At 42.4% G+C, this 13,675-nt stretch overlaps 1 protein-coding gene across 3 annotated transcripts in view; it reads left to right on the top strand.

Annotated features, from left to right (window-relative positions):
• The window catches only part of xylb (xylulokinase homolog (H. influenzae)), a 288,286-nt gene that overhangs the window by 227,212 nt on the left and 47,399 nt on the right, over nt 1–13,675 (top strand). For 2 of the 3 annotated variants that reach the window (XM_043690787.1, XM_043690788.1), the window contains exons 17-18: nt 6,475–6,562; nt 10,314–10,408. In XM_043690787.1, the coding sequence (XP_043546722.1) occupies nt 6,475–6,562; nt 10,314–10,408 (183 nt within the window). Of the gene's footprint in view, nt 1–6,315; nt 6,563–10,313; nt 10,409–13,675 lie in introns of those variants that run through there. The other variant, XM_043690789.1, reaches the window with a different exon arrangement.

Below are 13,675 nucleotides of genomic sequence, written 5' to 3'. Positions count from 1 at the left end.
GCACTCCATTGGTCACAGGCCTCCAGTCTGCTGAAAAACAACCCTCCACCACTACCCTCTGTCTTCTACCTTTGAGCCAGTTCTGTATCCAAATGGCTAGTTCTCCCTGTATTCCATGAGATCTAACCTTGCTCATCAGTCTCCCATGGGGAACTTTGTCAAACGATATGAAGGGATTGCCTTCTGAGCAAAAGCTGAACATGATGGAACTCTACTCCCTGGAGCTTTGAAGAATGAGAGGTGATTTCAATGAAATATGTAAGAATCATAAGGGCTTGACAAAGTAGGTGCTGAGAGGATGTTTGGGAGAGTTTGGGACCAGAGGGTATAATTCCAGAATAAAAGAGCACCAATTTAAGACTGAGGTGAGGAGGAATTTCTTGACTCGGGGGTTGCGAGTCTGTAGAACTCCTTGCCACAGAGAGCTGGAGGGGCAGAGTCCTTGTATATTTAAGGTTAAGGATGGAGAGATTCTTGATCAGTTGGGAATCAAGGGTTACAGAGCAAAGGCAAGAACGTGGACATGAGGAGTGTTGAATCAGCCATGATCCTGTTGAATGGTGGAGCAGCCTCGATGTGCCATAAAGCCTACATCTATTCCTTTTTTTAATGGTCTTATGATATGGGCTGACTCGTGCCTTCTATAGTTTTAGCAAGACATACTTTTATATTCTATTCCCTTTGAAATTAAGACCAATAGTCCATTTGTTAGTCTGTCTGCCTCTGTGTATGTAGGGATTGGTTTATAAAGTAGTTAGAGATTTAACTTTGTTATAGACCAGACCAGATCCCTCAAAATATATTAAGAAGATAACCTAGACCCTATGTTTTCCACATTTTAAAGGTAAATCTGAGATGCTATGTTCCAGATGCAATTCGATTAATCAAACTACTTCATATTAAGAAAAATACAATTTCTTCAAATACTATAGTTAAAATATAACAAAAGACAGAGAAACTGGGAATAATAGCTCAATTGGAAAACTCAACAGAATAATAGATTATTTTACTACTAAAGAGTAACTGTTCCAATATAGTAACATCCCATCAACACAGTCTTGGCAAAAGGCAAATTCAGAAAGCATGCAACTCCAGCAACCCAGGAGGAAAGTCATCCACAGAAATCCCAGCGAGAGTGTAGCAACCAGGAGAGATGCAGAGAAATCCTAGAGAGAGTGTAGCAACCAGGAGAGATCCAGAGAAATCCCAGCGAGAGTGTAGCAGCCAGGAGAGATCCAGAGAAATCCCAGAGTGTAGCAGCCAGGAGAGATTTGCTGCCTTCGAAGCCTGCAAACCTGCTGAGTCCCCAGCAACAATTGCTGTAAGCTCAAACTAAAGATCCTGGTTCTGTGGATGGGAGCTTGACCCCACCCCTTCAGTCTGCTTCTATTGTTCCAAGACTTTAAAAATCACAAGTTGTTTTATCTTCTCATAGCCTACCGGTACCTATCTCCCAATCTCACTCTAAAAGAAATCAGGACAAAATACACCACTTAAAGCCACAGCATCACCACAACTAGTACAGTTATATATTGACAGTTCATAATTGCTTGCCTGTAGCTATTTATTTATAATAGTAATGCTTGTTAAATACAGAAACCTGCTCTGTGCTTTCTGTCAACCTGTCTAAAAGGACTAGTAAATAGAAATTTTGTGCAGTTCTTTAAAATCTTTAACATTAGTTTCAACTCTGGAGTGCACTATCCCAGTGAGGCATGACACTAGTTCACTGACATTACCACGACATGGCCTTTCCAAGGAACCTTGGACTCAAGTCTTTGGTTCAGGGGTACTGTACTTACAGCACCTCCCTTGCTCGTTGTTGATGAGCTTACTGCTTATCAAAAAATGCCGGTGAGTAGCAACCTGTGATTGGAAGAGCAGCGATCAGGTGAGTGCTTAGGGAGCATCTGTCCAGGGTTGGGCACCAGGAGCAGAAATCCAGCAACGAGAGCCAAGAGTCAGGACATGGAGGTACCTGCCACCTTTTTGTCAAGGTTGTTGGGGCGAACTATTTTGCTGAGCCACCTTTTTACCAAACGAGCCATTTTCCCCATCAGACCGAGGGGCTTGGAAGCAAAAAGAAATAGAATGAGAGTTGGGGGAGGTATGGAGCCTGAAAGTTGACTGGAAAATTTGGTGGCCTTCAGGTGGGACAGGATAAGACAGAAAGGCTGCAAGGCAGATGAAATTAAACAGGAGGAAGGAACTTCTAAGCCAAGTTGCGATTAAAAAGGAAGAGATGTTGTGCATCTTGAAATGTACTAAGTCAGAAAAGTCCCAGGTCCTGATGTGACCTATCCCATAATATTGAGAGAGGCAAGAGAACAAATTGCTGGAGCATTGACAGACATCTTTGTCTCCTGTTTGGCCACAGGTGAGGTCTCAGAGGACTGGAGGATAGCCAATGTTATCCCATTGTTTAAAAAGGGTAGCAGGGATAATCCAGGAAATTATAGACCTGTGAGCCTCACGTCAGTTATTGGAAAATATTTGAGGAGAAAGTGAGGTCTGCAGATGCTGGAGATCAGAGCTGGAAATGTGTTGCTGGAAAAGCGCAGCAGGTCAGGCAGCATCCAGGGAACAGGAGAATCGACGTTTCGGGCATAAGCCCTTCTTCAGGAATGAGGAAAGTTTGTCCAGCAGGCTAAGATAAAAGGTAGGGAGGAGGGACTTGGGGGAGGGGCGTCGGAAATGTGATAAGTGGAAAGAGGTCAAGGTGAGGGTGATAGGTCAGACTGGGGTGGGGGCGGAGAGGTCGGGAAGAAGATTGCAGAATATTGAAAAATATTCTCAGGGACAAAATGTATATGCATTTTGAAGTAAATGGACTTACTAGCAATAGACATGATGGTTTTGTGCGGGGGAAACCGTGCCTCATTAACTTGATTGAGTTTTTTGAGGAGGTGAAGAAGGTGATTGATGAGGGAAAAGCAGTTGATGTTGACTACATGGACTTCAGTAAAGCCTTTGACAAGTTCCCTCATAGCAGACTGGTACAAAGGTGAAGTCACCTGGTATCAGGAATGAGCTGGCAAGAGGGAGACAGAACTGGTTTAGTTATAGGAGTAGGAGTATAGAAGTGGAAGGATGTTTTTGGAATGGAGGTTTGTGACTAGTGATGTTCCACTGGTACAGTGCTGGGATCTCTACTGTTCATGGTCTACGTAAGGGGTTTGAAATAAAACATGGCTGGTCTAATTAGTACGTTTATAGATAATACAAGGACTGGTGGAGTTGCGGATAGTGAGGAGGATTGACAGAGGATACAGCAGGATATAGATCAGTTGGAGGCTTAGGCAGATAAATGGCAGATGGCTTTTAATCCGGACAAATGTGAGATGATGCATTTTGGAAGATCAAGTACAGGTGGAAATTATACAGTGAATGATAGAACCCTTAGGAGTATTGATGTGCAGACAGATCTGGGTGTGCAGGTCCACAGATCACTGAAGGTGGCAGTGCAGGCAGATAAAATGGTAAAAAAAGGCCTATGACATACTTGCTTTCATTAGAAGGGGCATGGTGTATAAGGATAGATAAAATATGCTGCAGTTTTATAGAACTGAATTAGGTCACACTTGGAATATTGCATACAGTTCTGGTTACCACACTACCAGAAGGATGTGGATGCTTTGGAGAGAGTACAGAAAAGGTTTACCAGGATGTTACTTGGTATGGGGGATTTTAGCTATGAAGAAAGGTTGGCTGGATTGGGTTTATTTTCACTGGAACGCAAGAGGTTGAAGGGGCGACTTGATAGAAGTTTATACAATTGTGAATGGCATGGATAGAATGGAAAGTATGGGGCTTTTCCCTAGGGTGGAGGGATCAATTAGCAGGGGACATGGGGCAGGGAGGGGTGGCAGTGTTTAAAATAGATGTGCAAGACAAATCTTTTACAAAAAGGGTGGTGAGTGCCTGGAATGCACTGCCAGAGGAGGTAGTGGAACCAGACACAACAGCAGCATTCAAGAAGCACCGAGACAGATACATGAATAGGCAAAGAATAGTGGAATACGGATCCTGTAAGTGATACAGTTTTAGTATGGAAGGGCAAAATGTGTTGGTGCAGCCTTGGAGGAATGAATGGCCTGTTCCTATGCTGTATTGTTCTTTGTAGGGATGCCACAAGGGAACTAGGGGAAATGGTGAGTCTTCATGCAGTTTGGAGAGACAGGGAGGCTGCAAGTCTGGCTGAGAAGATTTAGGGGTTCTACATGGGGTCTTGACAAAGGCTGATGGACCATAAAGAACCATGAATGTAAAGAAGTAAGGGCAGCACAGTGGCTCAGTGGTTAGCACTGCTGTCTCCCAGCGCCAGGGACTGAGGTTCGATTCCAGCCTTGGACGTCTGTCTGTATGGAGTTTGCACATTCTCCCTGGGTCTGCGGGAGTTGCCTCCGGGTGCTCTGGTTTTCTCCCACAGTGCAGGTCAGGTGAATTGGCTGTGCTAAATTGCCCATAATGTTAGGTGCATTAGTCAGAGGGAAATGGGAATTAGTCAGACTTTTCGGAGGGTCATTTGTGGACTTGTTGGGCTGAAGGGCCTGTTTTCACACTGTAGGGCATCTAATCTAATCAAACTGAGGAGACAGGAAGGCCAGAAAGCTTTTGGTGGGATACAGGACAGTTGCCAGGAGTCTGGGGTAAACCTGTCAGTAAAGGAATACTTAGCCAAAAAGGAACCAGGAAAAACCTTGAATCATTGAGGTAATGAGTTACTGCATCTGTGGGATGCAGCGAATGCTATTGTAATGAACCTTGTGTCAATTTTGCGGACGCTATTGTAATGAACCTTGTGTCAATTTTTACATTTAACTATGAGATTTGAGTTGCTGTACAAGGGAAGGTGGTGTTGTGTTGATAATACAATTGGACTAGAAAACCAAAATCCCAGGTCAATGTTCTGGAACAATAGTTTCGAATGGTGAAATTTGAATTCAATTTCTAAAAAAAATTGAAATGGACAGCTGACCTAACAGTGAACATGTAACACATTGTTGATTGTTACAAAAAATCCATCTATTTCACTAATGTCTTTTGGGGAGGATAATCTACCATCCTTACCTTGTCTGGTTTACATGTGACCCCAGACTCACAACAATGTGGTTAACTTTTAATTGCCTTCAGACCAGTTAGAGGTAGGGGATTAATGTGGGGCCTAGCTAGCGATGCCCCCATTCCATAAACAATTTTAAAAAACAGTCAAAACTGCCTCATTAACATATCAGCCATGATTCTATCCAATGGCAGAGCAGGTTCAAGGGGCTAAATTGCCTACTCTGCTCCCCGTTCTAATATTAGTATATTCCACCTTTGCAAATATGTCATGGAGACTCATTAACTGTGACCTTGTCAGGCTGGAAGATATGTTTAGGGTGATAACCTTATGTGTGTAGAAGCGTGTGCCCACTACTTTAACAAAAAACGTTTCTTGTCGACTTAGTGCTTATATTCTTAAGGTTAAATACTATGGTGTCGAGGAAATCAATGCTTTTCTTGTGTGTTATGCCTTTAAATTTTATGGAGAATTGATAATTATTGGGAATTCTTATTCTACTTTATGAGATCAAATATCCATACTTTAGCACAAATTCAGACGGTCATGTTACTATACGACTGTACCACCTAATGAAGGATTTAGTGAGAATGAAATCAAAAAATAGCCCCAAAAATCAAAAATTAACCCTCTAGAAAATCTTCAGAGGTGCCTTTGGAAATAAATTATTTGGTGCTATGATCACAGCATTTAGCAGGGTAGGGAGCAGTGTTGAATGTTCAGTGAGAATGCAAACCTACAATCATCAGATTGTATTGGCAAGTTGGTTTCTTTGTGATTCGTTAAGAACATTCTGGATCAAGCTATTAGCATGATGGAAAATTGAAGCTGACATTTCTCCCACTTGGCTCCAGAAGCCTACAAGCCAGAGCTCTGCTCCCTTGTACCTAACCCAAATTTTAAACACTTCCTCCTTCTTTTATCCTTATCATTGAAATTAAGATTCAGGGCACTGCCACTTATTCTCAATCCTTCATTTACCATGGTCCCAATACAATCCTAAATATATCCCTACAATTCCTCTTCCCCTCTCTTACTACTTAACGTTACTATCATCCAACCATTAGTTTATGATTTGCCTTCTCTCTTATTCACTGATTTCAGTTTTGGCACTGTGAGCAGTGTTCTGACTTCACTGAGGTTTATATCATTAAAAATAATTATTTTCTGTTATAATTAACCAGTTGTGTGATATGAAACGTGTGTGTGTTTATTTCTTTTCTCCTTTAAGTCCTGTGATTCATTTCTCCTAGGGCTGCCTGATTCACTTCCACATGGTATGACACCTCTTGCCCTATACAGCCGTGGTCCCTAGTGGTACTGTATATGGCGCCAGTACCTGCTGTGGGATTGCTCCATTAAACCACAATAACAAGGAATACCCAGCCACCACCTGTTTGTTGATTTTGCAGGTCTTGGCAGATGTTTTCAATGCCCCAGTGTACACAATTGACACAGCTAATTCAGCCTGCCTGGGATGTGCTTACAGAGCAAAACACGGTATGTAGAAATTAGAGTCCTCTGAATGACCAGCCCAAGTAATGGCTCAAACCTTTTGAAAGGATGGAATGTTTAACATTTTCTTTCAGCTAAATTATATTTTGTAACTGCTATAAGTGCATGTTTTCACCTGACTGTTTAGTGTCAGTGATTATTGATTATAAATGTTATATATGGGTATGTTACATGTAGAATTCAGTATATTAGGCCTTTTGGTGGTTATGTTTAATATGACCCTCCTGCCTTCTTCCTCTCATCCAATCACTATATTATTCACCTTTATTTCTCCCTCACATTCATCTTGCTTCTCCTTAATTGCATCAATGTACTAGTCTCAATAGTCCACATTCTTACCACTGCTTTTGGGGTTTCTCCTGAATCTCCGAGTTGTGTTAATTAATTGACAAAGTAATTTTCTACTTATGCTGGTTCATTATTAATAATGAAGGAAAAGTAAAAAAAAATCCTTCTGATGCTCTTGTCTCTTCTTCAAATAATACTGATTCATGGAATGAGCATATTCTTAATCCAAATTATGCTGCTGTCTAGCTGAGATCTGAACAGACCATGGATAAGAGCTTTGCTGTTTATATAACAGAGCAGTCTATTGAACTGCAAACATATCAATGTGCTTCTTACAACAGAGTTCAGTGCACTTCAGTACTAACAATTATTGTATTTGGATTACGAGAGGAGAATATCTGTTAAAGAATGCAATGATTTTCCCAGTTACACCGACCAGAGGAAATCTCATGGATACATATATTTAGGATGCCACTAAAAGTAATATGCTGTAGAGTTCTTTCTTACCACCTGGATTATCCATGAATCCTTATCCACACCCATTCCATTTCCTGTATATTTAACTTTCCAGTCTCAATCCTTTGTTGGAGACCCCTTCTGAATTTTTGGTACGTGCAGAAAAACAGATACTTTCTACTCTTCCAATACAACCTCACCAGTAAGCATTATGTACCCACCACTCCAAGTTTTTCAAGTTGTCATTCCTTCCTTACACCATGGTTTACTCTTCCACCATCCCGATTCCATGCTGTCCCTTCATTGGCATGTACCCATGCAAATAACAGGAAATGCAACACCTACTCAATGACGTACTCTCACAATATTATCCAAAGCCCCAAATCATCTTCAGGGTGAGATAGCCAGACTTCATACAGCATGTTTGCTATTCACCATGTGCCCTCCTCTACATCAAGCAAGCATGGAAACCAAGCTACGAGAAGACAGCTGGGGGCTCTTAGACTCCCTGGAGAAAGACACATGCACTTGGGTTAAAGCTAGGGCCCTGGAGAGGTGACTGATCTGGGGCTTTTGCACAGAGATTTTTCCTAGACTGCACCATGTACAGTGTTCATTTTGAAGCAGAGATCAATCAGGCTGATGTTAAATGGGAACTATGGAATTAGTATACAAAAAGAAGTATGTTCCGGGACACCTTATTCCAGGATGTGGAGATGCCAGTTTTGAACAGGGGTGGACAAAGTCAGAAATCACACACATCAGGTTCTAGTCCAACATGAACAAAAGAGCTGAATTCCAGAGGTGAAGTGAGAGAGACAGCTCTAGACATCAAGGCTGCATTTGACCGAGTGTGGCATCAAGGAACCCTTGCAAAACTGGAATCAATCAGTATTGAGGGAAAAACTCTCCGATAGTTGGAATCATACCTGATACACAGGAAAATGGCCATAGTTGTTGGAGGTCAGATACCTCAGCTCCAGGACATCTCTGCAGGATTTTCTCATGGTAGTGTCCTCAGCCCAACCATGTTCAGCTGCTTCATCAATGGCCTTCCTTCCATCATAAGGTCAGACGTGGGGATGTTCACTGATGATTTCCCAATGTTGAGCACCATCCTTGACTCCTCAGACACTGAAGCAGTCCGCATTCAAATGCAACAAGATCTGGACCATATCCAAGCTTGGGCTGACAAGTGGCAAGTAATATTCGCGTCACACAAATGCCACCAATAAGAGACAGTCTAACCACTGCCCATTGGCATTCACCAGTGTTACCATCACTGAATTTCCCAATATCAATATCCTGGGAGGTATCATTGACAAGAAACTCAACTGGACTCACCACCTAAATACAGTGGTTATAAGAGCAGATCAGAAGCTTGGAATATTGCAGCGAGTAACTCACCTCCTGACTCCCCAGAGACTGTCTACCATCTACAAGACACAAGTCAGGAGTGTGATGGAATACTACCCCCTAGCCTGGATGAGTGCAGCCCCAACAACACTCAAGAAGCTTGACACCATCCAGGACAAAGCAGCCCGCTTGACTGGTACTATCTACATGATGCACTACAGAAATTCACTAAAGATCCTCAGACAGCACCTTCCAAACCCATGACCAGTTCGATCTAAAAGGACAAGGGCAGCAGATATATGGGAACGCCACAACCTTCAAGTTCCCCTCCAACCAACTCACCATCCTGACTTGGAAATATATCACCATTTCTTCACTGTCCCTGGGTCAAAATCCTGGAATTCCCTCCCTCATGGCATTGTGGGTCAACCCACAACAGGTGGACTGCAGCAGTTCAGGAGGCAGCTCACCACCACCTTCAAGGGCAACTGGGGATGAGCAATAAATGCTGGCCAGCCAGCAATACCCACATCCCAAAAATGGATTTTAAAAATCAGGTTTATTTAAAATCACAAAGCTTTGGGAGTGCTGCTCTTTTATTACCTGATGCAGCATCTACTAATTTCTAAATGATTTCTAATAATTCTAAATCATTTATATAGAAGAGCTGAATTTTCTTTTGTTGTGTAAGGTGTAAAAAATGTACAAAACTAGTCAGAGGATTTATTTTCCCCCACATCATTTGTTTTTCTCAGGAGAGGAGCCTAGATAGCTGAAGGCACAGTCACCAATGGTGGAGGGAGAGCAGAATTTGAGATGTGCGGTACTCTTGATGGACCGTAGGAGATTATAGAGATAAAGAGGGCATGGCTGGGAAGGGAATTGAACATTGTTACAATCCTGATCTCAATCAATAAACCAACATAACTAAATATTCCAATCGAGTTACAAATGAAGATATTAACAGACAAGAAGCAAATCAGAATCAATGTAAATAAACAGGCAAATTAGAGTTGCCATGAGATATTAGTTACACATGGAACAGCAGAAACACCAAAGTCTATCTGAAGGTGTTACTAATAGTCCCTTCCTCTTGTCAGGCCACAGTTGCAACCTTCAAGAGTTTAACCATTCTCTGTGGGCAGCAGCTTCTACATAAGCAAGATTCCACCTGGAGAAATTTCTCTGTATGGTACACTACTTTCTTTTTGTTTGTTTGCTTTCTGCTCTTTCGTCTGACTGATTTCAGTTTCTCTTTCTATCAGTGCGACACACATCTTCCACATGTTAACTTTTTTACCATTCTATGTCAAACTCTGTCACATGTTACTGCTTATGCACCAAAGGTGATCGCAGCAGAAGAAAGAGAATTTTGTATTTGAGGTGTTGGATTAGCATAAATCAGCAAGGACAAAGGCGATGGCTGAATGTTCAAGACTTGGAGTTAGAAATAGAACAAAATATATTGGAAGTAGAGACCCTACTACTGAATTTTCTTTTTTATTTCAAATCTTGATTATATATTTGCTTTTTGAGCATTTGCAGCTTTTACTTCATAGCTCTAATGTTTGCTTTGTTAAAAAAATCTTCTATAAGATTTAAAACATCTCTTTCTATGTTCTTTTATTTGTGTCAGGACTGCATGCAGCATCAGGACAGTCCTTTGCAGACACTGTGAAAATTGCAGCAGCTCCAAAGCTAGCAGTCAATCCCACCTGTGAAATAGATAAGGTGAGAACGAGAAAGAAGTGTGTGTTTGTGTGTGTGTGTGTATACACACACATGCATATAAGCAAAAAATTTATTTTGCTGATTATAATAATTTCCTACAATGTATTTTCTAAACTTGATTGAATGTTTTGACGTGCATGCGCAGTGCTTCTATTGTCTCACCCAAATGGTCGCTGAACTTAAAAAAGAGGAGCGGTGCTGAAATCCATTTCCAACATTGTTTGAGGATTACCTTCGAGTCACATTCAGTTGAAAGAAGTAACATCCATTTGTGCCCATCAAGAGGGAAAGGGCTTATTGCATGGTTTTCAACAGATCACTCAGGACAGTTTGAGAGTCACTGGAAAGAAGTTCAAGATGACAGGCCATTGAAAAAGACTTGGAGTTGGAGAAGCAGACGGAGTTGGGAAAGCAGACTGAGATTCCAGGATAGGGAGTACTGCTGTTAATTGTGCTGCTGAACTATGAAGTTCTCATGCAGTGAGAACGCAGGGAAGCCCTACAGGAGGTGAATAATTCTGTTCAGTGAGGGCTCAGGAAGTCCTGACAGCTGTAGATACTCAGTACAGAATCCCTAAGGTGAAAAAAGAGATCATTCGGCCCATCAAGTCTGCACCGACGCTCCAAAGAGCATCCCACCCAGATCCAGTACCACCACCCTATCCCCGTAAACCTGCATTTCCCATGGCTAATCCACCTAACCTGTATATCCCTGGATACTACAGGGCAATATAGCATGGCCAATACACCAGACCTGCACATCTTTGAACTGTAGGAGGACACTGGAGCACCTGGTGGAAATTCACCCAGACACAGGGAGAAGGCAAAACTCTATGCAGACAGTAGAAACCACATGCCAGTGATAGTTCAATACAGCCAAGAGTGGGCTTTGAAAAGCCCAGAAGCAATGTTTGCAGATGCAGCTGAGCAAGATTAGGATCCTGAAAAATCTAGTTATGGTGATACAGGCCCAGTGAGGCTAGCTATTGATAAAAAGCTGGAGTTGTGTCTGTGAGACAGTACTGTGGAATCTTATAGCTTAACTCTCCTAATGGGTACCCTTATCTTATACTTTGTCAATCCAGGGCAAAGCAGCCCACTTGATTGGCATCACATTCACAAACATTCACCTCACTCAGCAATGTATGCCATCTACAAGATTCACTGCAGAAATTCACCAAGGTCTCTTAGATAGCAAGCCCATGACCACTACCACCTAAAAGGACAGGGCAGCAGATACACCATCACACCATCACCTGCAAGTTCCCCTCCAAGCCTGGTTCAGGATTGTAACAGTACTGTTAGACTATTCAGGGCATTACAGGAAGTTCCTCTATTTTCAACGGTCTCTATTTGACATTTTGTGGCCGGGTCAATAGATAATATTCAGGAGTGGGACCCTTGGCTGACACCCTCCCATTAAATCTTCACAGATGAAGCCGAATATTTACATTGTAAATTTCAGCTGATGGCAGAAACAGCAATTATCCATTGCTTTGTCCTCAACTGAAATGATCTATCCACAGCGCTAGCCTATCAAATATGCTCCTGCTTTGAGCTGATACTGTGAATAGCACAGTGCAGAGTTTGGTAATCAAGTTAAGAAAATACTTTAAATGCAGATCTTAGAAGGTAAAAATCTTTAAAGAGTGATTAAAGTACAATGATGAACCTGTCAGTGTTCTGTTCTTTCACACTGTGAGCAGATTGGCCAATCAATAGAACTGACCTTCAGTCTTGTTCCTGAGTCATCCACACGAGCCTTTCTTTGACAAGATAAGTGTACACATGGGGTCCATTATTTCTTATTTTCTGTTTGTGCTGTTCTCTTCATCTTTTTCAGTCAATAATCTCTCCAGTTTGTCTGAATTAGTGAAAGACACGGCTGATTTTTCTCAGCATTTTAGCAACAGTCTGGGAGGGTGAAGAGTTGGCAAAATGGCAAGGGAAAAGGAGGGAGCCAGTTTCTCACTGATACAATGCCATATTGCTAGCAGCAGGAAAGATGTAACTTGGACACCCACAGAGGAGTCAACTAAGCCACTTAAGTGGCCAGTTCAGCAAAATCTTGCACGGTGGCACAGTGGTTAGCACTGCTGCCTCACAGCGCCAGAGACCCGGGTTCAATTCCCGACTCAGACGACTGACTGTGTGGAGTTTGCACGTTTTCCCCGTGTCTGCGTGGGTTTCCTCCGGGTGCTCCGGTTTCCTCCCACAGTCCAAAGATGTGCAGGGTCCGGTGAATTGGCCATGCTAAATTGTCCGTAGTGTTAGGTAAGGGGTAAATGTAGGGGTATGGGTGGGTTTCGCTTCGGCGGGTCGGTGTGGACTTGTTGGGCCGAAGGGCCTGTTTCCACACTGTAATCTAATCTAATCTAATCTCTCTGGTAAAATTAGAGTTGGGGAAAGCCATGCTGGTTGGAGTCATGCCAGTCACACAGAAAGATGATTGTGGTTGTTGCAAATCAGCCATTTCAGCTCCAGGAAGTCTCCACAGAGGTTCCTCAGGGTAGTGTCCTGGACCCAACTATCTTCAGCTGCTTCATCATTGACCTTCCTTCCATCATTAGGTCAGATGTGGGAATGTTTGCTAATGATTGCAAAATATTCACCACCATTTGCAAGATACTAAAGCAGTCCAAATCCAACTGCAACAACATCTGGACAATATCCAGGTTTGGGCTGACAAGTGGCAAATAATATTAGCGCCACACAAGTTCCAAACAATGATCATTTCTAACAAGAGGGAAGCTAACTGCCTCCCTTGATGTTCAACAGCATTACCATCTTTCTATCCCGAACAACATCCTGGGAGTTATCATTGACCAGAAACTGAATGGACTAACAATATATATCCTGTGGCTACAAGAGAAGGTCAGCAGCAAGGAATCCCTAACCCTAATCCTAACCCTATCACAAGCAAAACTCACCTTTCTTTATTTGCTCATGTGATGCAGGAGTCACTTGCTAGGCCAGCATTTATCACCCATCCCAGTTGCTGTGGGTCTGGGGTCACATGTAGACCAAGTAAGGTCCTTCCCTCGAGGACATTGGTGAACCAGATGAGATTCATTCCGACATTAAATTCTTAATTCCAGATTTTAATTGAATTCAAATTTCACTGTCTGCCATGGTAGGATTCAAACTCAGATCCTCAAAGCATCACTTAAGTCCTTAGATTCACAGTCTCACGATAAAACCACTAAGCCATCACCTCCTGATTCCCCACAACCTGCCAACCATCTACAAGGCACTTTTCAGGAATGT

The sequence above is a fragment of the Chiloscyllium plagiosum genome, chromosome 5 (assembly GCF_004010195.1).
Source record: "Chiloscyllium plagiosum isolate BGI_BamShark_2017 chromosome 5, ASM401019v2, whole genome shotgun sequence".
Classification (NCBI taxonomy): Eukaryota; Metazoa; Chordata; class Chondrichthyes; order Orectolobiformes; family Hemiscylliidae; genus Chiloscyllium; species Chiloscyllium plagiosum.
Note: the sequence above shows the minus strand (reverse complement) of the source record. Positions and strands in the feature narration are given on the sequence as shown.